Source organism: Gastrolobium bilobum, unplaced genomic scaffold, assembly GCF_033153095.1.
Source record: "Gastrolobium bilobum isolate Gb01-03AN ecotype WA unplaced genomic scaffold, APGP_CSIRO_Gbil_v1 utg8085, whole genome shotgun sequence".
NCBI lineage: Eukaryota > Viridiplantae > Streptophyta > Magnoliopsida > Fabales > Fabaceae > Gastrolobium > Gastrolobium bilobum.
The window spans coordinates 612,481-640,480 of record NW_026899665.1 but is presented as its reverse complement, the minus strand read 5'-3'; the positions used below and the strand labels follow the sequence as shown (position 1 = coordinate 640,480).

General features: G+C 35.9%; 1 protein-coding gene across 1 annotated transcript; it reads left to right on the top strand.

The window, feature by feature from the left end:
- The first annotated feature begins 224 nt into the window (after nt 1–224).
- On the top strand, nt 225–22,617 carry LOC133292442 (cyclin-dependent kinase E-1-like). Its single transcript, XM_061490849.1, has 16 exons — nt 225–490; nt 593–703; nt 808–911; nt 1,015–1,057; nt 1,182–1,280; nt 1,704–1,773; nt 2,178–2,272; nt 2,403–2,436; nt 2,539–2,623; nt 2,828–2,905; nt 18,678–18,725; nt 19,013–19,045; nt 19,504–19,609; nt 21,331–21,534; nt 21,623–21,689; nt 22,178–22,617. Exons 1-15 carry the CDS (start codon nt 278–280, stop codon nt 21,686–21,688), a joined length of 1,389 nt encoding a protein of 462 aa, XP_061346833.1. The 5' UTR covers nt 225–277; the 3' UTR covers nt 21,689; nt 22,178–22,617.
- The last annotated feature ends 5,383 nt before the right edge of the window (nt 22,618–28,000 follow it).

Genomic DNA, 28,000 nt, shown 5'->3' with positions numbered 1-28,000 from the left:
TATTTAATGTTTTTACATTAAATACGAGATAGAAATAAATATAATCATTAGATCAACATAGTCGATCTAACGATGTGATTGAGTAATGATAATATTGAAATTAATCCTAATTGATTGTTATAGGATATATATTTTTTATATTAAAAGTAATGGGCCCACAAAAACATGTCAAATTTACTTTTCTCCGGGAGTGAAAAGGAAGCCCCTATTTTGAGTATCCCGTTGAAACAAGGCCTTACGAAATGCGTTGAGGTCACGGTGATCGAACGCAAGAGGGATGGGAGATGGCAGCGGCGGCGGTAGCCGGTGGAACAAGGCGGAGTGGGTGCAGCAGTATGATCTGATAGGGAAGATTGGTGAAGGCACGTACGGCCTCGTCTTCCTCGCTAAGATCAAGTCACAGTCTCCAAGAAAATCCATCGCCATCAAGAAATTCAAGCAGTCTAAGGATGGCGACGGCGTCTCTCCCACCGCCATCCGCGAAATCATGGTGTTCACTTCTTCTTCTTTTCATTTTTCAATGCAATCTTTCCACTGTTGCTTGGTTCTTGTTTACTTTACTCTTTTTTTTTTTTGTCTCTTGACGATGCAGTTACTGAGGGAAATAGCGCACGAGAACGTTGTCAAGCTTGTCAATGTTCACATCAATCAAGCCGACATGTCTCTCTATCTCGCTTTTGATTATGCTGAACACGATCTTTATGTCAGTAATATTATTCATTGTATGACTATAACGTGCGTTTTGTAACTTAGAACATTTAGCATTTTGGTTCAGTATAAAATAAACTGTTGTGTTGAATATTGCAGGAAATAATTAGACATCATAGGGACAAACTCAACCATTCCATTAATCAATACACTGTTAAATCGTTACTGTGGCAGTTGCTCAATGGACTAAACTATCTGCATAGGTGACAATCCTTTTTTTGTGAAGTTGATCATGATTCCTCTTCTTTTCTTTCTTTCTTTCTGGCTCTTTTTAAATGGACTTAATATATTGTATTTTTTTGGTAGTAATTGGATGATACATCGAGATTTAAAGCCATCAAATATATTGGTATGATTTTTGATACCTTATCACTGTGTACTGATTAGTTCTTTTATTGCTATATGTAGCCACTTGTATCTCAATTTTTCAACTTTTGATTAGTGACTTCTTTAAGTGAATTTTCTTTGACCAGGTTATGGGTGAAGGAGAGGAACACGGAGTTGTTAAAATTGCTGACTTTGGACTTGCAAGGATATATCACGCTCCTTTGAAGCCATTATCTGAAAATGGGGTATGACTGTATGATGAGGAATCATTTTCATTGTTACCCACTTGTATTATATGCATCATTTCATTGGTAGGTTCGAGAAATCTTCATGCATATTTTTTTACTAAATATGGTATTCTTTGAAATTAAGAAAACAAAGTGTGGGTAAGCATATATTATAGACAGGAAAAAATTATTTTTAAGGTGCATACCATCTCAGCTTTCTGTTAAAGGAATGATGAGTGTTGTTAATTTCAAGTTTACCTTCTTGAACTACCTAGTCTGCTAGCCTTCTCTAGTCTTTTGATTCCCCACATGTGGGTTGCTTAAACATGGATTGCCTCTTCTCATCTTTTGCACTCACTTAGCTCTGCACCCGTACTACTTTTTAGCTTGTCATCTGTTTTATTGTTTAATTTTGTGAATAAATGAGATGCTAACATGCAGGTTGTTGTAACCATTTGGTACCGTGCACCTGAGTTGCTTCTTGGAGCAAAACATTATACCAGTGCTGTTGGTATCCCTTTATTTTAAGTTTTACTTTCTTTATGTGCTGGATAGTTAAGGTGGTATGTATAAAATTTCATTGTTGATATTTGCCAGTCAAGAATCACACTTCTGTGCTGTGGCATAGTTAACTTCAGAGTTACATGTTTCTTGGTTCTGTTTCTTGGTTTTGTTGTTATCCCTAGTTTGACTCGAGATAGTTGCTTGAATGAGCTATATTTCACTGAATTGGAGATGTCAAAGTATTGACATAGGATTGAAAATTTTAATTTATTCATGTGCATTTGGGGTAGCTTTCCACTATGGTACATGTAATCCATAATTAAACTTATCAACAGTGTACAATAATTGAATGCGTCCGTAGATTCTAATTATAAAAGTTGCCCGGTCATTTTTCCTTAAATACACATTTAGATATGTGGGCTGTGGGATGCATTTTTGCTGAGTTGTTGACCTTGAAGCCACTATTTCAAGGGGCAGAAGTCAAAGCTACATCAAATCCCTTTCAGGTACTTGATTCAATTGCATATATCTTTCTGACTCTGTAGTTGAATATTGTTACCATTGGTTTAGTTTTCTTTTGGTTGGTGTTGAATGTCCTTTTCTGGATTTTATATGATTGTTATTCCACTTGTGCAGCTCGACCAACTTGACAAGATATTCAAGGTTTTAGGTAATTTATCTGCTTACCGTTTTTCCTTTTCCCTGCTGGGGGACGTCCATTCTATTGATGAATATTCTAGAGCTACATCACAGGACCTTGTTACTGTGCCAGGCCATCCCACATTAGAAAAGTGGCCTTGCTTAGCAAATCTTCCATACTGGCAACAAGATCTGCAACATATACAAGGACACAAATAGTAAGATCTTTTGATATTTATTTAGGTGATATGCTGTCATTATTATTGTGTTTATACAATTATATGTAGGAATGACTTATTCCTTTAGCATCTAGTCCTTTTTTGCTTCCTGCTTTACTTACACATTCTTCCTTTAAAATTAAATTAATGATTTTTTTCCTTCCAATAAATTGATGGATTTGCTCTTCTGCTGTTTGTGTAAAGTGACAACACCAGCCTCTATAATGCTGTACACCTACCTCCAAAAAGTCCTGCATATGACCTCTTGTCAAAGATGCTTGAGTAAGTTTTTTCTTCCAAGATTTTGATTTTTTCTTTTCTTTTTGCTATGCCTATGCAAAAAATGAAAAATGGCGTGTTTCATTTTTCATTAAGTAATACAAAATTGACCACAGGGTGGAGTGAGATCACTTTTATATACTGGTGACAACCCCTCTCCAATATTGATGGGGTCATTGGGGTGGATAAATGGGTCAGACTTCCTTTCCTTGTCCAGGGGTTAACACGTAAAGAATGGGTTTGGGATTTTTATTACTTTTACTTCTAACTATATCTTTACCTCCTATTATCCCTGTAAACTTCTTGTTGCTTTTATAGTTATGGAACACAAGCTTTTCAGCCTCAATCTACACTAGTCATTCTGTTGAATTAATCTACTCAGAAATCTTTATAATCTAGAAAGACTCTGATGTTGCTACTTTTCTTGTAAATTATTCACCGCATGAAAAGAGTCTATCAGGCATTAAAATTCTAGGAATTTGTTGATATCGACATAGAATTCAAGGGTCATCTCTACTACCCTAAATAAGTAGGAAAAACATATCAATCGCAGCAAGATAAATGCTTGTTCCTCGATTACACGATGAACATGATTCTTCAATGTAGGAATATTTGGTGGGGGTTCCTCTTGCCTAATTTCACTGAAACAAAGAGTCACCTAAACAAAGTTATCAAATGTGGATTGCGGCCTGTCGCGGTCAACCCTGAAAAACGCTATAGTGCTATAGTGGGTTGCGGTTGTGGAAATAGTGCAATGGATCAACCGATCAATAGAACCTAGATATAACCACACATATACATGCTAAAAAATAAAGACATTCATTCATAATAAATAATTGTTCCAAAACAAACATGAATTCCAAATAGTCAATTAAAAGGTTCTAAATATTGTCAATATCCAAAACATAACAATATCCAAAACATATTCCATTCCATTTCCATATTTGAATATCAAAAAGAACTAATCAGAACCTTGAATTCCACCATCACTGAAGTTTGCTTTAGCCTTACTGTCACTAATTTCACCATCCTTAACACACTCACAAGAGGCCCTATAGGGTTAAGACAATAAATGACATCATTCCAAATAGATGTACTGAGTTCAATATCAGTTGCCCTTTTCCCCTCAGGGTCTTTGGTAGTCGTAGATTTCGACCATTCGTTAGAAGTGAACATCCTTTGGAGGTTGTTATTTTGCTTATCATACTTGTGAATAGCGTCGCTTTAGCGGAGTTGTGTTGCGGTGCAGCGGCTGGCCGTCATAGACCGCCCCGCAACGGTTAGGCAAAGTGTAGCGAATGTAGCGGCCCCTATTGCGGCTATTGCGCTGCAGTAGTTTCTGCAAAAGTGTTCTCATCGTAGAAGAAAGAGAGCGTGTTGAGCGAAGACAAGAGATCAGGGCTGTCGATCCTCGATTCTAGAACCTTCTTCAGCTTCTGAGACAAACCTGGCGCCAGACCCGCCATCGTCGTTCCCATTCTCTTCTTCCTCTTCTTGTCCGATCTGTGTTCAAATCTTTGATCTAACTAAGTGTCTTCTTCGGTTCTATAAATTTTGTTCAATAAACCCGGTCTGATCTGTGGTGGGTTCCGGTTTAACGTGGTTGTTTTGAATATTGGCCTCAGTTTAATTGGGCTGGGTTGTCAACTAAATTTTTGTTGTTGTTGCGAAAAGCCCAGTTGCATTAACACTTTTCACTCAATGTGCGTGGTAGGGGTGGCAAAATGGATTGGCCCGCCCCGTCCCGTCTCTTGAATGTGGGTTGAAAACCCCAACCCGCCCCGTTTTATGGTGGGTTGGCGGGTCAACTCCTTTAAAAAAAAAATTAATTATATTTTATTAATATTATAATATTACTTATTTTCACATAACATTCCCCTTAGTTTTTTTCCAATCTTAAGTCTAAATGTATGCTAATATCTAGTCAGATATCTTTACAAACTTATTTTTATCTCCATACATAGATTACCTTTGTCATAAATAAAATTTTTCTTCTTTATTTTTTCTAAAGAGTACTAAGATAACAAAAAATTTGATATCACAAAAGCTTAAAAACAAATAAAATACTACCTATAGTAAAAAAAATAAAATAAGAAATAGACCTGGCGGGCCAACCCTCCGCCAACCCGTTTTGACCTACAACCCAACGGGTCGGGTTGGTGGGTTGAAATATGTAATCCAACCCGTGCTGTTTTGGCGGCTTGACCCGTCGGGTTCAACTCATATTACCACCTCTAGTGCATGGCCCAATTATATAAGAAAATAAGATGTCACATTGTATTTTTTTTTGGTAAGGTCATTGTATTTAATGTAGAGTATGTTTGGTTTTTGAAAATATTTTTTATGTTCATTAATTAATAGAAAAATATCATGTTACTTTTATTTTTTAAATAATTTTACTTGAAATAATAGAAAAAATAAATTAACCTTATTATTTGTAAAAATATTTACAACTTTCACTTTTAGGTAGATCAAGGTTTGTTACAAATTAATTTGCTATAAATAATCAAGGTTTGTCTACAAATTAATCTTACTATAAATAAGGATCTTTGCAAAAGAAGAGATTTACAACTTAGATAAAAGTGAAAGTGAAGATGAAGATTTGGATGTTCATGATTTCAATTATGATTAGTTCCTTAAGTTCTTTGATTTTGAAATTTCACTTAAGTGGCAATTTGGATTTTGACTAATTTTGCCACTTTATTTTGTTATGTTACATTATTTGAGACTTTAATTCCTTCAATTTGCTTATGATTTATATTTTAATGTTTGAGTTCGAGATCCTTCAAATTTGTTTTTTGTCACATTTTCGTATTTTAAGTTTTATATTTTTGGAGTACAATTTAGTGTATCACTTAGGTATACTTTGCACAGCAGCGTTGTAGCGCTACATGCTACAGAGCTATAGTAGTTTGGAGGGTCAGCCCCTACGTGCCGCTATCCGAGATTAATAAGTATGCTGCTTATACAACCTTTGCAATGTTAGGAATTTTGTAGCAAACCTTGTCACTTCATGCCTCACCAATTCTGTTTTGCTTGTGAACTTCCGCATAGTATTCAGTGCCAATGAATGTTATAAATGAAATCCACTAGACTGATGCCTCTTTTTATTGTCCTCTTCACTCTATCAAGTTTTCCAATGTCTTCTAACATCAAGTCCAAGCAATGTGCAACATATGGAGTTCAAAACAATTGAGGCCTCTTGGCTTGTAAAAATTTCCCTAAATAAAAAAATGAGTCACAAACATGGTAGTCAAGAGCACTGCTTTTGTGCCACGACCCGCACCATTCGTGCATTGTGGTGCCTCGTCGCTAAGAACCGCTCCAGAACACAATAGTGGCCACAGCGGCTGCATTTAAGGTAAAATCGTAGGTGAATTGCGGCATAATCATGGCCCAGTTGTGGGCATGGGGCAAAATACAAATTTGCCCTTATTTTAAAGATGTAACAGAAAATTTTTAAGAGCAGTATAATCTTTTTGGGGTTTAACACTCCCTCCCTCACTCCCTCTGTGCGAAACAAAACGACTCAGCTTCCTTGCTCTCTCTCGAGCGTTTGCTCTTTTGCACTCGCTCTGTATAATAAAACAAAACGATTCCCTCTTCCTTGCTCTCTCTCTCGCACACATTTACAGGTATTTTTTATGGCCTCTTTTTTTTCTTTTTTTCTTGGAATCTATTTTTTACCTATGTTTTTTTTCTAGGTTCTATTTGTTCTTTCTTGCCTCCTTTATTTTTTTGGCTTCTTTTTTTCTTTTTTTTGGGTACTATTTGTTCTTGCCTTTTTTTTTCCCTGGCTTCTTTGATTTTTTTCTTGCCTTTATTTTTTTTCCCTAAATTCAATTTTTTACTTCTGGCCTTTGTTCTTTATCAAATAACTTTGTTTTCACCATGTCTGTTTCAATGTTTGTCATTTTTTTTTGTTTTTTTAATAACTTTAAAAATAACTTAATATAGTTGAAAAAAAATTTCAATATTATTGTGTAACAAATAACTTTGGTTTTCACATAAACTTACTGTTGATTGTTAACTAAATCTTTTTTTAAATTCAGCCTACCATCATTTTATTTTTGTTAAAAGATGGCAGCCAATGACAACACACAACGGTCTCCTTCTTGTGCTTTGGTTAAACCCCCGGGTCCATATCGTCATATAGCATGGCTTTGGAACGTGACCTGTGACTTCTATCAGAAGACAACAACAGATGGAAGTACCTGGACTAAATACCACCAAATGGGAATAAAGGGAGATGTAGAGCCATGTAAGAACCCCCGCGTGCGCGCGGAAGTAAGAAATGCTTTGAAGGAAGCATATGAGAAAAAGCTAGCTGATAAAAATGCTTCTCTAAATGAGCTATAAGAACATGATGATGAGCTTGAAGAGATGGAAGAAATCCATAACCTTCGAACTGGAAAAAGGGGAGTAACATACTGTAGTGATTCCTTTGTTGTTCCTAGCAAGAACGGAAAACTGTGAAAGGTATTGAAAAAGGTTTTTATTTCCTATTAATTAGGAATAATTAAGATTAATTAGGATTGATTGTTTTTTATTTCCTATTAATTAGGATTAATTGTAATTGATTAGGATTAATTGTGATTAGGTTTAGTGAGTCATAGCTGAGTCATTCTTATGATTGTGATTAGGTTTGGTGAGTCATAGCTGAGTCATGCTTAGCTATTTTTTCTTGTATAAATACTCCTCATTCCTCATGTAATTATTCAAATCAATATACTGAAAACCTTTTTCAATATGGTATCAGAGCCTCACCGTCCCCCGCTTTAAAAAGTGGAATTAAAAATAAAAAAAAGCACAAAAAGGTAAACCAAAAATGGGCCTGTGCAATTTCCACGCTTCTATGAACCTTGAGGTCACCACCCCACAAATATGTTAAGAACCTTGAGGTCACCACCCCAAAAGCTAGCTCAAGGGGTGGGAGTGCCCAAGGCCTTATAAAGGCCATATTAGTTGCCCATCCAATCAATTGGGATTATATATCTCAACACGCCCCCTCAAGGGGTGGGAGTGCCCAAGGCCTTATAAAGGCCATATTAGTTGCCCATCCAATCAATGTGGGATTATATATCTCAACACGCCCCCTCACGCAAGAGCCATTTAGGCTAGAAGCGTGGAAATTGCACAGGCCCATTTTTGGTTTACCTTTTTGTGCTTTTTTATTTATTTTTAATTCCACTTTTTAAAGCGGGGGACGGTGAGGCTCTGATACCATATTGAAAAAGGTTTTCAGTATATTGATTTGAATAATTACATGAGGAATGAGGAGTATTTATACAAGAAAAAATAGCTAAGCATGACTCAGCTATGACTCATCAAACCTAATCACAATCATAAGAATGACTCAGCTATGACTTACTAAACCTAATCACAATTAATCCTAATCAATTACAATTAATCCTAATTAATAGGAAATAAAAAACAATCAATCCTAATTAATCTTAATTATTCCTAATTAATAGGAAATAAAAACGGAAAAATATTTGAATTTGAATTCTGATTTTCTACACTTCCCCCTCAAGTTGGGAGGTAAATGTTGATTATTCCCAACTTGCCAATCAAGTCTTCAAAGGCTGGCCGGTGTAGGCCCTTAGTGAGAATATCTGCAATCTGCTCTTTGGTAGGAATATACACCATACATACACTTCCATCATCTATTTTTTCTTTGATAAAGTGGCGATCAACCTCCACATGTTTTGTTCTGTCATGGTGAACTGGATTTTGAGCAATACTGACAGCAGCCTTATTATCACAATACACTCTGACAGGTAGGGAAAAAGAGATCTTCAATTCCTCAAGGAGTCTTCTTAACCAAATTCCTTCACAAATACCATGGGCTAGAGCCTGAAATTCTGCTTCTGCACTGCTCCGGGCAACAACTGTTTGTTTCTTACTTCTCCAGGTCACAAGATTTCCGCAAATATAGGTGCAATATCCTGAAGTGGATCTTCGGTCCAATGCAGAGCCAGCCCAATCTGCATCTGTATATATTTCAATCATCCTCTTGTGTCCCCTTTTAAAGAACAATCCTCGTCCAGGGGTGTTTTTGAGGTACTTCAGAACTCTATAAACTGCACTTAGGAGAAGGCATGAATTGACTAACCATGCTAACTGCAAATGCAATATCAGGCCGAGTGTGAGATAAGTAGATCAACTTTCCCACCAATCTCTGATACTGCTCTTTGTCAACTTCTTTCCCATCTTCGATTCCCAATTTAATATTGGGTTCAACTGGAGTCTCTGCTGGCTTGCACCCAAGCATTCCTGTTTCTTGTAACAGGTCTAGAATATATTTCTTCTGAGTTAAAGAAATTCCTGCCTTACTTCGAGCAACTTCTATGCCTAGGAAATATTTGAGTGATCCAAGATCCTTCAGTTCAAACTGATTAGCTAAACATTTCTTCAAAGAGCTTATCTCCTCACAATCATTACTTGTGACAATTATGTCATCAACATAAACAATGAGAATAGTAATTTTACCACCATTAGAGTGTTTTAAAAATAAAGTGTGATCAGTCTGAGCTTGGAGGAATCCTCTTCCCTTAACAGCTTGAGTAAACTTCTCAAACCACTCTCTAGGAGATTGTTTAAGACCATAGAGAGACTTTTTCAACTTGCATACTGAATCGTCTCCTTTTTCAAAACCAGGTGGTGGATCCATATAAACTTCTTCATGTAGATCACCATTCAAGAAAGCATTCTTTACATCTAATTGTTGCAAGGGCCAACCAAGATTTGCAGCAAGTGATAAAAGAACTCGGATAGTGTTAAGCTTGGCAACAGGGGCAAATGTCTCTTGATAGTCTATCCCATGAGTTTGAGTGAATCCCTTAGCAACCAGTCTGGCCTTATACTTGTTGATGCTGTTATCTGCATTAAACTTTATTGTGAACACCCACTTGCAACCTACTGTTTTCTTTCCTCTGGGTAATGCCACAGCCTCCCAAGTTCCATTTTTGTTGAGTGCATCCATTTCTTCAAAGACTGCATTCCTCCATTTTGGATCATCAAGTGCTTCTTGGATATTTTTTGGTATTTTTGTACTGTCTAACATAGTGTTGAAAGCACGAAAACCTGGGGACAACTTTTCATATGTGATATGATGAGAAATAGGATGAGCAGTACAAGATCTAGTACCTTTTCGAAGAGCAATAGGCACATCTAGGTTGGCTGTATCAGTGTTGCTGGAACTAAGACTCGAGTCAGAATCCTGGCAGTCTAGAGGCTCCTGAGGTGATTCTCGCCTGCTTTAAAACTTTCCCCATTTCCCGGGAGGATCTCCATTATCTGACACATTAACTCCCCCTGTCTTTTTCATAATGACTCCCTCTGTCTCCAACGGCAAAGGCAAAACAACAGAATCATTTGGTTTCCAAGACTTATCTTCATCAACCCCAATAGACTCCCCCTGAAGAGAAGTCGAAGGAAAAAAAGATTGTCTCTCATCAAATGAGACATCCATAGAAACAAAGACCTTACGAAGTGAAGATGAGTAACACTTGTAGCCCTTTTGGTTAGGAGGATATCCTATGAAGACACATTTAATGGACTTAGGATCGAGCTTGGACCTTTGATGGGAAGGAACATGTACAAAAGCCACACAGCCAAACAACTTGGGAGGAAGGGAAGAATGAGCCCGAAAAGAAGGAAAGGTGTGGGTAAGACAAGATAAAGGAGTTTGAAAATTTAGGACACGAGAAGGCATCCGATTGATGAGGTATGCTGCAGTCAAGACAGCTTCCCCCCACAAATATTTAGGGACGTGCATGGTAAACATAAGAGCTCGAGCAACTTCAAGGAGATGTCTATTTTTTCTTTCAGCCACCCCATTTTGTTGAGGGGTGTTAGGACAAGAACTTTGATGAAGAATACCATGCTGGCTGAGATAGTTTCCAAGAACAGAATTAAAATATTCAGTACCATTGTCAGTTCGAATTTGGATAGAGGTCTGGAACTGAGTTTGAACCATAGCATGAAAGTTTTTAAAAATGGATGCAGCGTCAGACTTATCCTTTAGAAGGTATACCCAACATACCCTAGAGTGATCATCTATGAAAGTTATAAACCAACGAGCACCAGAGATATTTTTTTCACGGGCTGGACCCCATATATCACTATGAATCAAGGTAAATGGAGAAGAATCATGATGGACTCTAGGAGGATAAGAAACACGAGAATGTTTTGCAAGCTGACAAATATCATAAGAAAAAGAATTGGGATTTTTATTGATAAATAAGCTTGGGAACAACTTCTGAAGATAAATGAAATTTGGATGTCCTAACCGGCGATGCCACAACAAAAAATCACTACAATCATCAGACAAACATACTGAGTGGTTCCAAAATTTTTTTCCTTCACAAGAATCTTTTTCTAAATAATAAAGTCCTTCTTCCTCTCTAGCACTGCCAATCATCAGCCCCGAGTCCTGTTCCTGGAAAACACAAGCATTAACAGAAAACTTGGCAACACAATGTATCTCAGACGTAAGTTTGCTGATAGAGATAAGGTTACAAGTAAGAGAGGGAACATGAAGGACTGAGTTCAAAGTAATGTGTTCAGAAAGTTTAATGGATCCTTTTCCAGCAATAGTAGAGAAGCTGCCATCTGCTGTTCTTATTCGTGATTTTTGATAGTAAGGGGTATAAGAACAAAATAAGGTTGCATTACCTATCATATGATCTGAAGCCCCTGAATCAAGAATCCATCGACTACTATTATCAACATGGAACGCTATACCTTGTTGAGCAACATTGCTGGATGGAAATTTACTTTCAATCAACATGGCTGCGTGTGGTAACGCGTAGGGCGGACGCTCCGTCCTTTCTCTAGCGCGTGGGGGCGCGTGGCTCAGCAGAATCCGATGGTCCTTCTTGAAACTTGTAGATCGGCTCCTTCTGTTTCGAATGGTGCGGATCTTGGTCGGAAATGTTGCCGGAAAAATTTTCCGACGGCTGCTGACGGTGGCTGACGGCGGCTGACGGCGGTGGAAAACTGGGATTTTGCCTTCTACAGTGATTGGTAGCCTTACTTTGCTCTTGGGACTTTGTAGGAAGGGAAAATAACCTTAATAATGGTTGGAGGTTGAGTTTTTCGGCGTTGTGCCGCCGGTTTGACGGTGGTTGTGGTAGCTGAGTTTTCTCAGGAACAACCTGCTCTGATACATGTTAAGAACCTTGAGGTCACCACCCCAAAAGCTAGCTCAAGGGGTGGGAGTGCCCAAGGCCTTATAAAGGCCATATTAGTTGCCCATCCAATCAATGTGGGACTATATATCTCAACAAAAGGTCCTATAGATCTATTTCTCTTAAAAAAACTACAAAACAACATCAACTTGTGGAAAAGGAAAACAAGTGTCATTGATGCTTGTGATAAAGAAGCTAGAACAAGAACTGTTCAATACATTGAGAGATTTTTGGTAACGAATTGGATACATTTTAATCAAGTTGATGGTTGAAGCGATAGGAAACTATGGTCTTCATTTGAAGGTTCCATCCTATCATGAATGTAGAGTTACACTCCTTTAAAAGGATTTAGAGTACACAAAGGAATTATTGAAAAAGCATGTGATAGAGTAAACTATATGGATGTTCTATTATGTCTGACGGATGAACAGATAATAAGGGTAGAACTTTGATCAATTTCTTAGTGAATTTCCATCGGGAACTATGTTTGTGAAGAGTGTTGACGCTTCTTCTTATATGAAGACTGGTGAGAAATTGGTGAGAAATTAAATGAATTTTTGGACGTTTTTGTGATGGAGATGGGTGAACAAAATGTTGTTCAAGTGCTGACCTACAATGGAAGCAATCATGTTTTAGCCGGTAAGAGGCAATGGACTCATTGAATGAATGAGTCCATTGTTTACCGGTCAAAACATAATTGCTTCTCTTGTCGATCACCACTTCAACAACATTTTTGTTCACCAATATGTTGATCATTTCTGCTCTAGCTTTTTTATCACAAGCATCATTAATGTTTGTTTTTCTTTTCCCCAACTTGATGTTGTTTTCTGGTTTTTTTAAGAGAAGTAGGTTCATAGGACCTTTCACAGTCTTGCCTTTCTAGGAAGGAATAACAAAGGAATCACTACAGGATGTTACTCCCCTTTTTCCGGCTCAAAGGTTACGGATTTCTTCACCCTCCTCAAGCTCATCATCATCTTCTTGTAACTCATTTAGGGAAGCATTTTTATCGGCTAGCTTTTTCTCATACACTTCCTTCATAGCATTTCTTACTTCATCGGGGACGGGAAGGGGGGGGGGGTTCTTACATGGCTTTACATCTCCCTTTATCCCCATTTGGTGGTATTTAGCCCATAGTAGTTAAAAGCGTATTGCGGCCTGTTGCGGCCAACCCTGAAAAACGCTATAGCGGGTTGCGGTTGCAGAAATAGCGAAATGTATTAACAGAACCTAGATATACCATACATATATATATATATATATATGCTAAAAAATAAAAACAATCAATAATAATAAAAATTGCTCCAAAGCAAATAGGAATTCCAAGTAGCCAATTAAAAGATTTAAATATTGTCAATATCCAAAACATATTCCATTCCACTTCCATATTCAGATGTCAAAAAGAACTAATTAGAATCTTGAATTCCATCATCACCAAAGTCTGTTTCAGCCTCACATTCACTAGTATCTATATTATACATTTGTTCTGGCACATCTTCAAGTCCTTCAGTTCCTATAATGTCCTTCTGTTAGAGCTTGAAGGCAAAGCAGTGGACCTTGTCTGCTATCTTGTGTAAACTATAGGCTCATCAACATTAGTTAGATCTGCAATTTCACCCCAGGTCAAGGTATCACCCTCAAATACAACTTCATTCTCATTATGTTCCCCATCTCCACCCCTATCTCCTACCAACCATTCATTGCTTTCATCAATACCATTTAGGAGAATGGGATCAATCAAATCACGACTGTCAAATCGGTGCTCAAGAGTTTGGTTATATTTAATATAAACCAAGTCCTGCAACTTCTGATGTTCAAATCTACTCCGCCTCTTGAAATGAATCTATTTTATAATTAACAAATAAATATTAGTTTCACAATCAGTTATGAAGCTCTATAAAATAAAATCATTGAGCATGTACTTACATGCTCAAAAATACTCCAATTGCGCTCACATCCTGAAGAGCTGCAAGTCAGACTCATTACTTTAATGGCAATTTTTTCCAGTGCTTTTGTTTGTGTTCCATACGTCCCCCACCATTGAACTTTAATACAAAATATAATAAATAAATAATGACTAGTTAAATAAATTGTAATAATAAAAGCTTAAAGGGATAAAAAACTTACAAGGAGACACTTTATCCCTTTGTCTTTTGGTCGAGTCCATGACAAAGAGACCTCGAGCTTTCTTATATAGTTCCAATTCATCCATAACCTGGTCCATCTCATCTCCATTGGCAGTTAGCCTCTCGTAGCATTTTAAATAACCGTTAATCACTTCTAAATCTTCATCCAGCCTTGGATTAGAATAAAAATATTGAGGGTTAAGTAAGATAATGCCCAGTTGCATGCAAATGATGATGAAGTTGACAATCTCATCTTCTATCAATGATAGCTAAAATATCTCTATACTTATCTTCTCTTCCAATTCCACGAAATGCATTTTGAATTGCTTCTTTGGCTCTATCTATTGCTTCATAAATGTAACTCATTGCAGGCTTTTTTCTTTATTAACCATCCTCAGCGCACCCACAAGAGGCCCCATAGCCTTATGGCAATAAATATCATTCCAAAAAGATGTACTGAGTACTATATCAGTTGCCCTTTTCTCCTTTAGGGTCTTTGCAATCTTAGATTTTTACCACTCATAAGAAGTGAACATACTTCGGAGGTTGTTTTTCTGCTTGTACAACCTTTGTAATGTCAGGAATGTGGTGGCAAACCTTGTCACTCTATGCCTCACCAATACTGTTTTGCTTGTGAACTTTCGCACAATGTTCAATGCCAATAAATGATTATAAATGAAACCTACTAGACTGATGCCTCTTTTTATTGTCCTCTTTACTCTATCAAGCTTTCCAATGTCTTCTAGCTTCAAGTCCAAGCAATGTGCAGCACGGAGTCCAAACCAAATGAGATCTCATGGCTTGTAAAAATTTCTCTAACATCAGAAGCATAAACTTAAATAAGAAAATGAGTCTCAAATATATTGAAATATTAGCAATTGAACGAGTTTATTGTCTCTTACCGGCTAAAACATAATTGCTTCTGTTGTCGATCACCACTTGAACAATGTTTTATTCACCAATCTCCATCACAAAAGTGTCCAGAAGTTCATGTAATTTCTCACTAGTCTTCATATAAGAAGCATCAACACTCTTCACAAACAGTTCCTGATGGACAATTTACTAAGAAATTGGTCAAAGTTCTACCCTTATTGTCTGTCCATCCGTCAGACATAATAGAACATTCATAGCTTACTCTCTCTATCTCATGGTCTTTCTATAATTCCTTTGTATTCTAACTCCTTTTGAAGGAGTGTAACTCTACATTCATGATAGGATGAAACCTTCAAATGAGGACCATAGTTTCCTATAGCTTCAACCATCTACTTGAAGCTTCTAGAGCGTACAACATTGAAAGGTATCCTATTTAAATGTAGATGATGATGAGATTGAAGAGGTGCAAGAAATACATACTCTGTGAATTGCAAAAATTGCAGCAAGTGAAGCCTCTCTTAATGCCGCAAAAAAGGCAAGAGTGTGAAAGGTCTCATGGACTTACTCCTATTTAAAAAACCAGAAAACAACATCAAATTAGGAAAGAAGCAAACAAGCGTCATTGATGCTTGTGATAAAGAAGCTAGAACAAGAACTGTTCAATACATTGAGAGGTTTTTGGTAACGAATGGGATACCTTTCAATGTTGTACGCCATAGAAGCTTTAAGTTGATGGTTGGATAGGAAACTATGGTCCTCATTTGAAGGTTCCATCCAATCATGAATGTAGAGTTACACTCCTTCAAAAGGAGTTAGAGTACTCAAAGGAATTATTGAAAGAGCATGAGAGAGTAAACTATGGATGTTCTATTATGTTTGACAGATGGACAGATAATAAGGGTAGAACTTTGATCAATTTCTTGGTGAATTGTCCATCAGGAACTATGTTTGTGAAGAGTGTTGATGCTTATTCTTATATGAAGACTAGTGAGAAATTACATGAACTTCTGGACGCTTCTGTGATGGAGATTGGTGAACAAAATGTTGTTCAAGTTGTGACCGATAACGGAAGCAATTATGTTTTGGTCGATAAGTGACAATAAACTCATTCAATTGCTAATATTTCAATATATTTGAGACTCATTTTCTTATTTAAGTTTATGCTTCTAATGTTAGGGAAATTTTTACAAGCCATGAGATCTCATTTGTTTTAGACTCCATGTGTTGCACATTGCTTGGACTTGATGCTAGAAGACATTGGAAAGCTTGATAGAGTAAAGAGGACAATAAAAAGAGGCATCAATCTAGTAGGTTTCATTTATAATCATTCATTGGCATTGAACACTATGCGAAAGTTCACAAGCAAAACAGAATTGGTGAGACACAGAGTAACAAGGTTTGCCATCACATTCTTGACATTGCAAAGGTTGTATAAGTAGAAAAACAACCTCCAAAGGATGTTCACTTCTGATGAGTGGTCAAAATCTAAAACTGCAAAGACCCTAAGGGGAAAAGGGCAACTGATATAGTACACAGTATATCTTTTTAAAATGATGTTGTTTGTCTTAAGGCTTATGAGGCCTCTTGTGGGTGTGCCGAGGATGGTTGATAATGAAAAAAAGCCTACAATGGGTTACATTTATGAAGCAATGGATAGGGCCAAAGAAGCAATTCAAAATGCATTTCGTGGAATTAGAAGAGAAGATAAGTATAGAGAGATTTTAGCTATCATTGATAGAAGATTGGATTGTCAACTTCATCATCCTGTGCATGCAGCTAGGCATTATTTTAACCTTCAATATTTTTATTCTAATCCAAGACTGGATGAAGATTTAGAAGTGGTTAATGGTTATTTAAAATGCTTCGAGAGGCTAACTGCCAATGGGGATGAGATGGACCAGGTTATGGATGAATTGGAACTATATAAGAAAGCTTCGGGTCTCTTTGGCATGGACTCGGCCAAAAGACAAAGGGACAAAGTGTCTCCTCGTAAGTTTTTTATCCCTTTAAGCTTTTATTATTACAATTTATTTTCTTAGTCATAGTATTTAGTTATTATATTTTGTATTACAATTCAATGGTGAGGGACATATGGAACAGAAACAAAAGCACTGAAAAAAACTGCCATTAAAGTATTAAGTCTGACTTGCAGCTCTTTAGGACGTGAGTGCAATTGGAGTATTTTTGAGCATGTAAGTAAATGCTCAATGGTTTTATTTTATAGAGCTTCATAACTGATTATGAAACTAATATTTATTTGTTAATTATCGAATAGATTCATTTCAAGAGGCGGAGTAGACTTGAGCATCAGAAGTTGCAGGACTTGGTTTGATTGATATATAATCAAACTCTTAAGCACCGATTTGACAGTCGTGATTTGATTGATCCCATTCTCCTAAATGGTATTGATGAAAGCAATGAATGGTTGGTAGGAGATATGGGTGAAGATGGAGAACATAATGAAAATAAAGTTGTATTTGAGGGTGATACCTTGACCTGGGGTGAAATTGCAGAGGTAACTAATGCTAATGAGCCTATAGTTTACACTAGATAGCAGACAAGGTCCACTGTTTCGCCTTCAAGCTCTAAGGGAAAGGACATTATAGGAACTGAAGGACTTGAAGATGTGCCAGAACAAATGTATAATATAGATACTAGTGAATGCGAGGCTGAAACAGACTTTGGTGATGATGGAATTCAAGATTCTGATTAGTTCTTTTTGACATTTGAATATGGAAGTGGAATGGAATATGTTTTGGATATTGACAATATTTAGATCTTTTAATTGGCTACTTGGAATTCCTGTTTGTTTTGGAGCATTTTTTATTATTATTGATTGTTTTTATTTTTTAGCATATATGTGTGGTGTATCTAGGTTCTGTTAATACTTTCTGCTATTTCCGTAACCTGCTATTGCATTTTTAGGGTTGGCCGCAATCCTCTTTTAACTACTATGGCATTCCCTCAAGAATTTAATTTGTTTACTGAACTGCAAATACCATTATACCTTAGTGTATTTTTTTGAAATGACAAAATACCATCCCACTCCACCCACATTGACACTATAATCAGCACCACTGTCATTCACCACTATTGTCGCAGTCTCATTCTCACTCCTACTGTCATTGCCACTTATCACCTTTCTCACACTGCATATGGAGTTCAACCTATAAATATTACATTGTGTATTATTGTGGATATACATGACATCATTCATAAATAAAGGTTCCCTTGTGTTTTTAATTCTCATTTCTTTTTAAGGTAATGTGGAATTTCTGAACCAACTATTCCAAAAGTTCAAGCTTCAGGTTACAAGCACATGAATGTTTTTATATTTAACATACTCCCTCGTCCAAAAGTCCTTTAGACTTGAAGCATGGATAATGCATAGACCAATCTACCTAGTGATTAATTTCAACTTTTTTGTTGATAAGAATGGGGAGATAATGATTAAAATTTTACCACTTAGTCATAAAGGCTTTGATACCATGTCATTAACCAACTATCCCAAAAGCTTAAGCTTTACAATGAAGGTAAATGAATATTTTTATATTTAATAATTGATTGTGTATTTATATGCAGATATGATCCTCGAAAGCGCATAACAGCTGCACAAGCTTTGGAGCATGAGTAAGATCCCTTTTCTTCTCCTTGTTTATTCCTGTGTGAATTCTGCATACGTAACAATAAAAAGTATATTTTACATTTCTTAGGTTATTGGTATTTCTCCGTTTATAGGCATCTTTGGAAGATTCTGCTTTTTCTCCTTGTATTTTTTGTTTCTTGATATGACCTAGTTATTACGTGTACTTTGGTTTCCACGTCGTTGTTGTATTCAATATAGTTGGGGGTGCATCGGTCATATTAGTTCTTTTTTACTGTTCATCTGATAATTATCACTATACTCTGTTTGCCAGGTATTTCAAAATTGAACCACTACCTGGGCGGAAGTAAGGCCTTCTCTTTCTTACCACCCTTGGTTATTCTGGGTTGGTTTTAAGTTTTAACTCCTTAAGTTTTTATTGGATAAAACCTGTTCCTACCATTGTTGGTTACTTTTCATTTCTTCAAAATTGTTTGGAAGATTTATAAACAACATTCACATGGTTGTGTTTAAAGAGGGTGAGCCTAGAGTAGTGGAAAAGTTACTCCTTTATGACTGAAAGGTCACATGTTTGAATCCGGAAAATAGCCTCTTTGCATATTTGCAAGGGTAAGATTGCGTACCAGGATTGCCCTCACCCTACTCTCGCTAGTCGGGGTTTAATGGGGAGTGATTTTGGTTTATTCACGTGGTTGTGGTTGTGTTTGTGTACTATAGAAAAAAAAAGGAGTTGTCATCATGAAGCATGTATTCCACCAATGTTTATTTTCTTTAACTGGAAATGTCTGTAAATTCAATGCCCAGTGCACTTGTACCCTGTCAACTTGGAGAGAAAATTGTGAATTATCCCACACGTCCAGTGGACACCTCAGTTGATCTTGAAGGAACCAATCTGCCACCTTCACAATCGGTATGCAATGGTGATTGAAATTTCGTTGACATTATATCATTCTACACTGCAATTGTAGAGACTTAAATTATCATGGACCCATCTCTATATTGCAAAGTCTCATTATAGATTTAAAATTTTCATAGAGCAGGGGATATCTGAATAGTGAGTGATATGATTCAATTTTGTCCTTAAACCATCTTTTAATGGAGTGTTATTATAGGCTTAAAATTAGCAGATAATAGAGAAATGAAGGTGCTCAATTTTTTATGGATAAGGAAGTACTTTAAATTGTAAAGTACTGCATATTTAGAGAAGTGAAGGATTATTTTCAACTTTTTGATGTACCTTGAATTCTGTACATTCAATTTATGTTAAGACTTTGGGTTCAGCACCTTCAAATGGTGGGTGGGTTAGTTGATGGCCTCCTCTCTATGGCCACACTCATCTAAACAATATTTGCATGCTTGTTTGGTGTACAGAATACAAAGAAATTGAAGATGATGTGGGTATCCTATACGTTATAGCAGTTGGGTTTTCTATTGTGTAAAAGTCTTAAGGTTCATCAGTTTTATGAGATGAACAGGAATTATATTGTATAATCATGAATTACTTTTTTTATGAACAAATACTTACTAGATGTTAAGGAAATGATACCTTGTAAATAGGCAATATACTAGGAGGAATCTATGAGGACGAAAAGGAAGGGGGGGGGAGGGAGTAGACGTGAAGACTCATACAAATAAATTTATTTCTCTGGAAGACATTACTTTGAAATTAAATTGATGAATGAATGAAGCTCTGGCTGAGAAATTTTAACAAGAATTTCTATTCTGCACTTCGAGACTCCCTCTATTCACTTTTATAAAAACCTTCCTATTACCTTCCAAGGAAATAACTTGTTTTAGCTTATCCTTTTGTCTCCAAATTGATAGCAAAAAAATGATCATTTGTGAGAGGATAGACTGAATTACCTCGGTTGATCCTAATCTGATGCAGTTCATTTTATGTTACTTCAGTTTCAGATAGTGGGACTACATTGAGCAAATCTAGGTGATGATTAACATTAATAATTAATAAAGTTTAATGTCATCATGTTTATGAACAATTTTATTTTAGCCTATTGATTCACTTGTATTCACTTACTCATATATGGTCAGGATAATTTTACATCAGTGTAATTACACTCAACTTTAGCCGTTGATCCCACTTATATCTAACAACTATAATTTATTATATGTATGAGCCATTGGATAGAAGTGATTCAATGGCTAAGGTTGGGTGTAGGACTTCTTATTCTTACACCAGTGTAAGTTGATCCTACTCCTATATATATATATAGAGGTAGGATCCTTTGATACCAGTGTCAAATTTGAAATTTGACACTTCATCTGAGAGCCGTTGGATCAAAAAAGATCAATGACTCAGATTTGTAAACATGTGACACCATTGATCTTTTTGATCTAACGACTATCAGATGAGGTGTCAAGTTTTAAATTTGACACCGGTGTCAAATGATCCTACTTCATATATATATATATATATATAATATGCTAAGTGGACTTTGTACATTTGATATTATTGTTCCTTATTGAAATTTAAGTTGCCTTGTTTGGAAAAAAAAATGCCCATTCATAGTATAGAATGGTTTTATACTCGCTTGTGCACAAGCATATACATGTGTAAACATCCTCTACTTCAGTTTTTGATGTGTATATTTATTTCTTATTTCTATGAGTCAGATGACTGCAGTATCTGGAAGCATGGCTGGTGCTCATGGGTCAAATAAATCTGTCCCTCGGCCAATGAATGTTGTTGGCATGCAAAGAATGCCACCTCAGGCTATGCCAACTTACAATCTCACTTCTCAGGCAGCAATGGGTGGCGGAATGAATCCTGGGACTATTCCTAAGCAACGAGGTGTTCCACAGGCCAATCAGCAACAGGTTTAGTGCATCTTGGGAAAGGGGGCAGGGGTTTAACTTCTTGTCTTTTTTCTGTGAATGAGATGTTCAATTTTGCTTCGTTAAACAGTTGAGAAGGAAAGATCAAATGGGGATGCCGGGATACCCTCCACAACAGAAGTCAAGACGTATATAAGGTAATGCAGTTATTGCACCACTTATTTATGGTAATAGTGGTGATGGTGATAGCTGTCGTAGAGATGAACTAGACATTTCATTGAACCGGGCCTTTGAGGTGGGAATCCGAAAAATCTTCTATTGGTATGACTAATGAATGTTAACAATTGTCTTATATTTTGTGTGAGCGATTTTTATGGGTAATTGATGTTCATGAGAGTTCTATGTGAAATTTTAAATTAAGCTTGGAATTCTTAGATTCTTGTCTAAGGTTTGTGTAAAGTATTTGAGAAACTTGAAATCAAGCGTAACCTGATCCACCTCTTTACTAGTCAGGTGTTTTTGGGTTGTAGCAAACATCTAATTGTATATATAATGTTCTTCATCTTTTATAGTGGCTGTCAATAGTATTGGTCCTGTTGGAATTCTTGAAGTAATAGTTGGGAGACTCCTCTATATTTGCTTTAAGCTGAAATACCTTATCTCGTGTTTATGTTTCTACTGGTAGAACAAGTGAAGATAGATATGGGGTCAGCACTTGGGTACCGGAACTCATGAAGGACATTTCAGGACAGATATTTTGCCTTCAATGCTTTCAGATCTCACTTCTTTATTGTTGTCGGAGCTTTGTTGCATTGTTCACTGGAATTTTGATGCTAACATATGAACTATAATGCTGGAACACCAATGGAGGAGCCCATGGAAGGGGAATAAACATGTGAAAGGTTTGAGCTACTGCAAGCACATGTATATCCTGGTTATAGCTGTGTAATTTTCTTGTATTTTCTCAGCGTTTAGGCAAGACCCATGTTTGTAGGCCAAATGCTAGACAACCTGTAGGTTTTCATAATGGAACTTTTCATGATTAAACCTATAATATGCTGCACTCGTAGTAGAGTATTGCTTCATGTAATTGAAGAAAGTACAATGTTACTTGCCTGAAGTATTTCCGTTTTGTTTTTTTCTTTGATCAGTGGAATGAGACTACTTTAGACTAAAATTTAACTAATAAGTAATTATTATGAGAATCTTTTTTAAATAAAAAAAAGTTTCATTTTATCTGCAGTTACTGCAGATAAATTATCTGCAGTAAGTCCAATACGACGTCGTTTTGGGGACAAAAATCATGGTGTTTTTGTAATTTTAATTTATTTCAGGGTTATTACTTATTATAGTCTTTATAATTATAATTTTTTAATTTTCAATCTCAAAACGACGTCGTTTTAAAAATAAATGCAGATAATTTATCTGTATTAATTGCAGAAATATTTTTCTGATAAAAAAATTACAGTTAACTACATTTTTATTTATTTTTTATTTGTGTTAATATTTAGAGACCAATTTTTATAAAAATTTAATTTTTGCAAGTATGTTAGTTTTTTTGGAAATTGTTCGATTCTCAGATTGAATTTAGCTTTCCATTCTGATCCGGATATAATATAGGCCCAAACAGGGCCCAATAACACATAGAAGTCCAAACCCATTAAGGTCCCAGAACGAGGCATAAAGGACAGACACAGACAAGGTAACCCTATCGCGACACACCTGCACGATGCCATATCGCGGAACACCAGGCGCGATGACCTCACCACGACACACAAGACGTACTTAAACACCTTGCAACAGGGTACATTCTACAGACAGTAAACTTAAGGCCAAGGCAACGCCACCGCGCCCTCAAACCAGTAAGCAACGGACAGCTCCAGCTCGCCGTAATTCTACTACTAGACACCATGGCGGTAAGCTCCTCAACATTTAAACCATGTCAGCTAGGGGTGAAACTGGGTCGGGCTGGCCTACAGGGGCCTACGGCTCGGCCTACATCAGGCTAGACCTGACTTAGTATATTTTGTATAATAGGTCGGGCTCAGGCCTTAAAAAAGCTTGTTTAATAAAAAAGCCGTAGGCCCACTTTGAAAAGGCTGGACCTATAAGCCTACAGGCCGGCCTATATTGTACTATTTATTTTAGATAAAATAAAATATAGTAAGTATGCCTTGAAGAAAAAAAAAAGATATAAATTTAATCAAACTCAATTATTTATAACTTAATTATATTCGATTATATTTTAATAGAAATCTTACTTTATTTCTTATATAGGAGGAACCAACATCTCAACATGTTAGATTGTGTATATGAATATATTAAAAGATTTTTGGGAGAGGTTATTCTTACTACAAGCATCATGATGTGTTTGTTGGATTCATGTAGTTATTTTAATTTACATAGTATGGATTTGTTTGTTGGATCTGATGAAATATATGTTATTTAGTTTGAGCATTTTGCTTTTGAAAATGACTTAAATGCATATTGTGTAAGTTCTGTTATGATTCATGATTATGTTTGGACGTTGAAATTATGATTTTTGGTGTAACAACAGAATTTGAGTACTTTGTAAAGTTGATTCATGGTTCTGTTTGGAAGTTAAATATTAACAGGCTAACGGGCCAAGCCAGGCCATTTGTTTTTTTATAAACGGGCCAAACCAGGCTAACAGTTAGACTCGTACTAGGCTTGGGCCAGGCCAAATTGAAATTTTTTGACGTAGGCTTGGGCTTTTCGGGGCAAAACTTAGCTCAGCCCAGCCCACTTTCACTCCTAATGACAGCCACACTACGTTGGCTCCAAGGAACCTTTGCCTACACCATGAAGAAAGGCATCCTCCAAGCACACATCTCTGCTACTGTATAAACATACGATGTACCACCAAGGTACTATCATCGTTTACTTTCACAACATAAACACCTGCCTCTGATACTGACTTAAGCATCAGAGTATCTTCGCAGGTACCCCCATTTGGTGCAACGCGAAGGACGAAGGACAAAGAGCTTAGGCTCACCCCAGCTGCAATTCCAGGCCCAGGCCAGTAACCACAGAAAGAGTCTCAACCGTGTGTGATTTGGATTTAGTACGTATTGGGCTCTCCCTACCGTATTTGGTCCGATCACGTTCCCTTTTCGATAGTGCGTTAATTGACTTTCCTAAAAGAAAAGGGAAAAATAAGTCTAATACAAATTAAAAAAATAAAAAATAAAAAATTGAAGACGATTGTGTTTTTGAAAAAGACAAAATCAACTGGATGTCTTGGGTGTTTTGAGCTGCAAACAGCGGGAATTATCTTCGTGTAAAAGGAACCCGAACTGGATGTGAATAATGTATGACAAGAAAGAACGACAACAAGTATGAAATAATCAGAGGATGACGTATAGTGGGCAGCATGGCTGGAATTTTCAAAATAAGCGTCGGCTTTAACATCCCTTAATTTTTTTTATTTTTTTTTACCATATTCTATATTTTAAAATTATAAATTTTATTATAAAAATTACAATCTTAAATTTTTTTAAATCAAATAATAAAATTGCAGACTTTTATTATAAACTCTAATCAATTTGTAATTTTAAAAAATAACACGAACATAGAGAATGACAATTTAAATCCTTGATTATCTTAATTATTAATATTTAGTTATTAATATATAACTGAAATTTTTTATCATTAATTTATAACTGAATAACTGAAATTTTTCAGGTAGTATAATTAAATAAAAATAGACATAAAAAATATATTCCCAATCCGATTAAGACAAACACAAGGTATAAAGCTCAAACCAATATAACGTACGCCGTTTAAAGCTTAAAAAAAGGCGCTCATAGTCAAATCGGCAATCCAATTTGTTTCGGTGCACCTTGTCGCAGCATTTTTCTTCCTGTGCGCCGTGTCCAACATTTCATTTACGGGTTTGTATTCATTATTTAACATGATCACAAATTTTTTTACACACACAATATTTTGTAGGACCCGTATATTTTGAAAAAAAAAATTAAGGCACGCAAAATGAATCTTTATAACATAATATAATCATTTTTACTACGACATAACTCTTATAAAACTTTTAATTTATTCGCTTTTTGTTTTGTTTTGTTTTTAATTAAAAAAGTCTTCAGACAGAAAATAAATAAAAGAAAAGAAAATAATAATTTAAACTTAGGTTAAATAGCTTATTATATTTTAGAAATACCATATAACCATAATATAAGGCACGCAAAATGAATCTTTATAACATAAAGTAATCATTTTTACTACGACATAACTCTTATAAAACCTTTAATTTATTCGCTTTTTGTTTTGTTTTGTTTTGTTTTGTTTTTAATTAAAAAAGTCTTCAGACAGAAAATAAATAAAAGAAAATAAAATAATAATTTAAACTTAGGATAAATATTATTTAAAAAAACTGAATCCTTAACTACTTCAGAACAGAAAAAGAAAAGTAGCTTATTATATTTTAGAAATACCATATGACCAGAGCCCATAGATTATGACTGTCATTCAAAGCTACCCTTCCGAGAAGAAAGGCACATGGTCCTTGTCATAGACAGCTTCTAGTTCTGCCATTTATTTTTATAATCTGGTCCACTATTATCATTATATATACTAAGGGAATAAATATCATTGGAAAATTTGATGATGTGTCACTCCCTCCTTCAATTTCACCAATGTGTTCACACTTCAAATTTTTTGAAAACTTTCTTCTTTTGGAATTTTTCTTAAATCGAAAATAAATATTAATTAAAAAAAATAAAAAAAATTCTTATCTTAATGGAGTCAAGCTGAATTAAAGTTTCACTACTTTATACATGGGTAATTGTTATGTGCATTTAATGTTTAAATGTAAATTTAAATGATAGTACGCTGCACAATGAAAGAAGTTCAGAGACTTTTCATGTCCATTTTGAAAAGTGTGTATATATATCATTATCATTATATATACTAAGGGAATAAACATCATTGGAAAATTTGATGATGTGTCACTCCTTCCTTCAATTTCACCAATGTGTTCACACTTCAAATTTTTTGAAAACTTTCTTCTTTTGGAATTTTTCTTAAATCGAAAATAAATATTAATTAAAAAAAATAAAAAATTCTTATCTTAATAGGGTCAAGCTGAATTAAAGTTTCACTACTTTATACATGGGTAATTGTTATGTGCATTTAATGTTTAAATGTAAATTTAAATGATAGTACGCTGCACTGCCAAATGGTGATTCAACATAGATTCTACATCTTGGAACCAAGCCAATTTTGGGGCAGCTTTGTGATAATGAAACCAACCAGCAAAAAGCATTAAGGCTGCAAAAACTAACGCACCGATTGCGGTACAATAGAGTTGTAATTCACTAGTTATAATGGGATTAGATACCCCAGTAGTCCTAGCCGTAAACGATGGATACTAGGCGCTGTGCGTATCGACCCGTAACTTGGTTAGCATTTCTAGAACAAATTAAGTAGGGTGGGTTGGTGATTATATTTCAGTCAAAGGAAAGGGGACTGTTGCAATAACAAGTTGCTCAGGTACAAAGTTTATTCCTGATGTCCTTTTTGTACCCGAAATTCAACAAAATCTGTTGAGTGTTGGCCAATTGATTGAAAAAGGATTCAAAGTGCTTTTCGAAAATAGAGTTTGTCTCATTCACGATGAGAATGGAAAGGAAATCATCAAAGCAAAAATGAGAGGCAAGAGTTTCTCATTTGAACCAATCAAGGAAGAGCAAGCTGCACCAATCAAGGAGGAGCAAGCTGCTATTTCCACAGAGGAGAATGTGACTGAGACTTGGCACAAGAGACTAGGCCATTGTCACCTCTCAAATATGTTGTTGATGAAGAAGGAGCTTTCAGATGATTTACCAACCTTTGCAGATTATTTACCAACCTTTGCAAATTGTAATGCCTTTCAATTTGGCAAACAAAACAGAAATTCATTTCCTAAGTCAAGTTGGAGAGCCTCCAATAAGCTGCAGTTGATCCACTCAGATGTTTATTTTCATGAAGATAAGAAGTGGAACTGGAAACAAGCACAAGAGGCATCCATGAGTAAGCAGAAATCAGATCCTCTCATCCAAATAAGCAAAGAGCAAGGAGTGGAACATTGGCAAGAAGAGTTAGAAGATGACCCACCAGACCCACCAATTCGTGGAACAAGGTTGCTGTCCAATATTTATCAAAAATGAAATGTAGCCATTTGTGCACCTGCAAGCAAATTTGAAAATCTAAGGAAGAAGATTGGTGTTTGCAGCTCCAAAAGCAAGGAGGAGTGTTAGAAATCATGCTTTAGAAACTGCAATATTTTTAATTATTTAGGAGTCAGTTTTTATTTCTGTTTTAATGAGTTGTTAAGTAGTGAGCAGTTACTTTTCTGCTTTAATGGGTAGTTATGAGGTGAGCAGTTTTCTTTTCTATTGATGGGAAGTTATGTAGTCGTGAGCAGTTTCTTTTTATTATTTTCTTTATAAGTTGTATTGTTATGCATCAATAAAGTTGTACCTCATTTCTCAAT

What these genes read in the sequence shown, in the direction of transcription:
- LOC133292442 (XM_061490849.1), top strand. Translation starts at nt 278, where the DNA reads ATGGGAGATGGCAGCGGCGGCGGTAGCCGGTGGAACAAGGCGGAGTGG. An exon ending in CCGCCATCCGCGAAATCATG is followed by an intron (nt 491 to 592) that starts GTGTTCACTTCT and finishes TTGACGATGCAG; the next exon opens with TTACTGAGGGAAATAGCGCA. An exon ending in ATGCTGAACACGATCTTTAT is followed by an intron (nt 704 to 807) that starts GTCAGTAATATT and finishes TGAATATTGCAG; the next exon opens with GAAATAATTAGACATCATAG.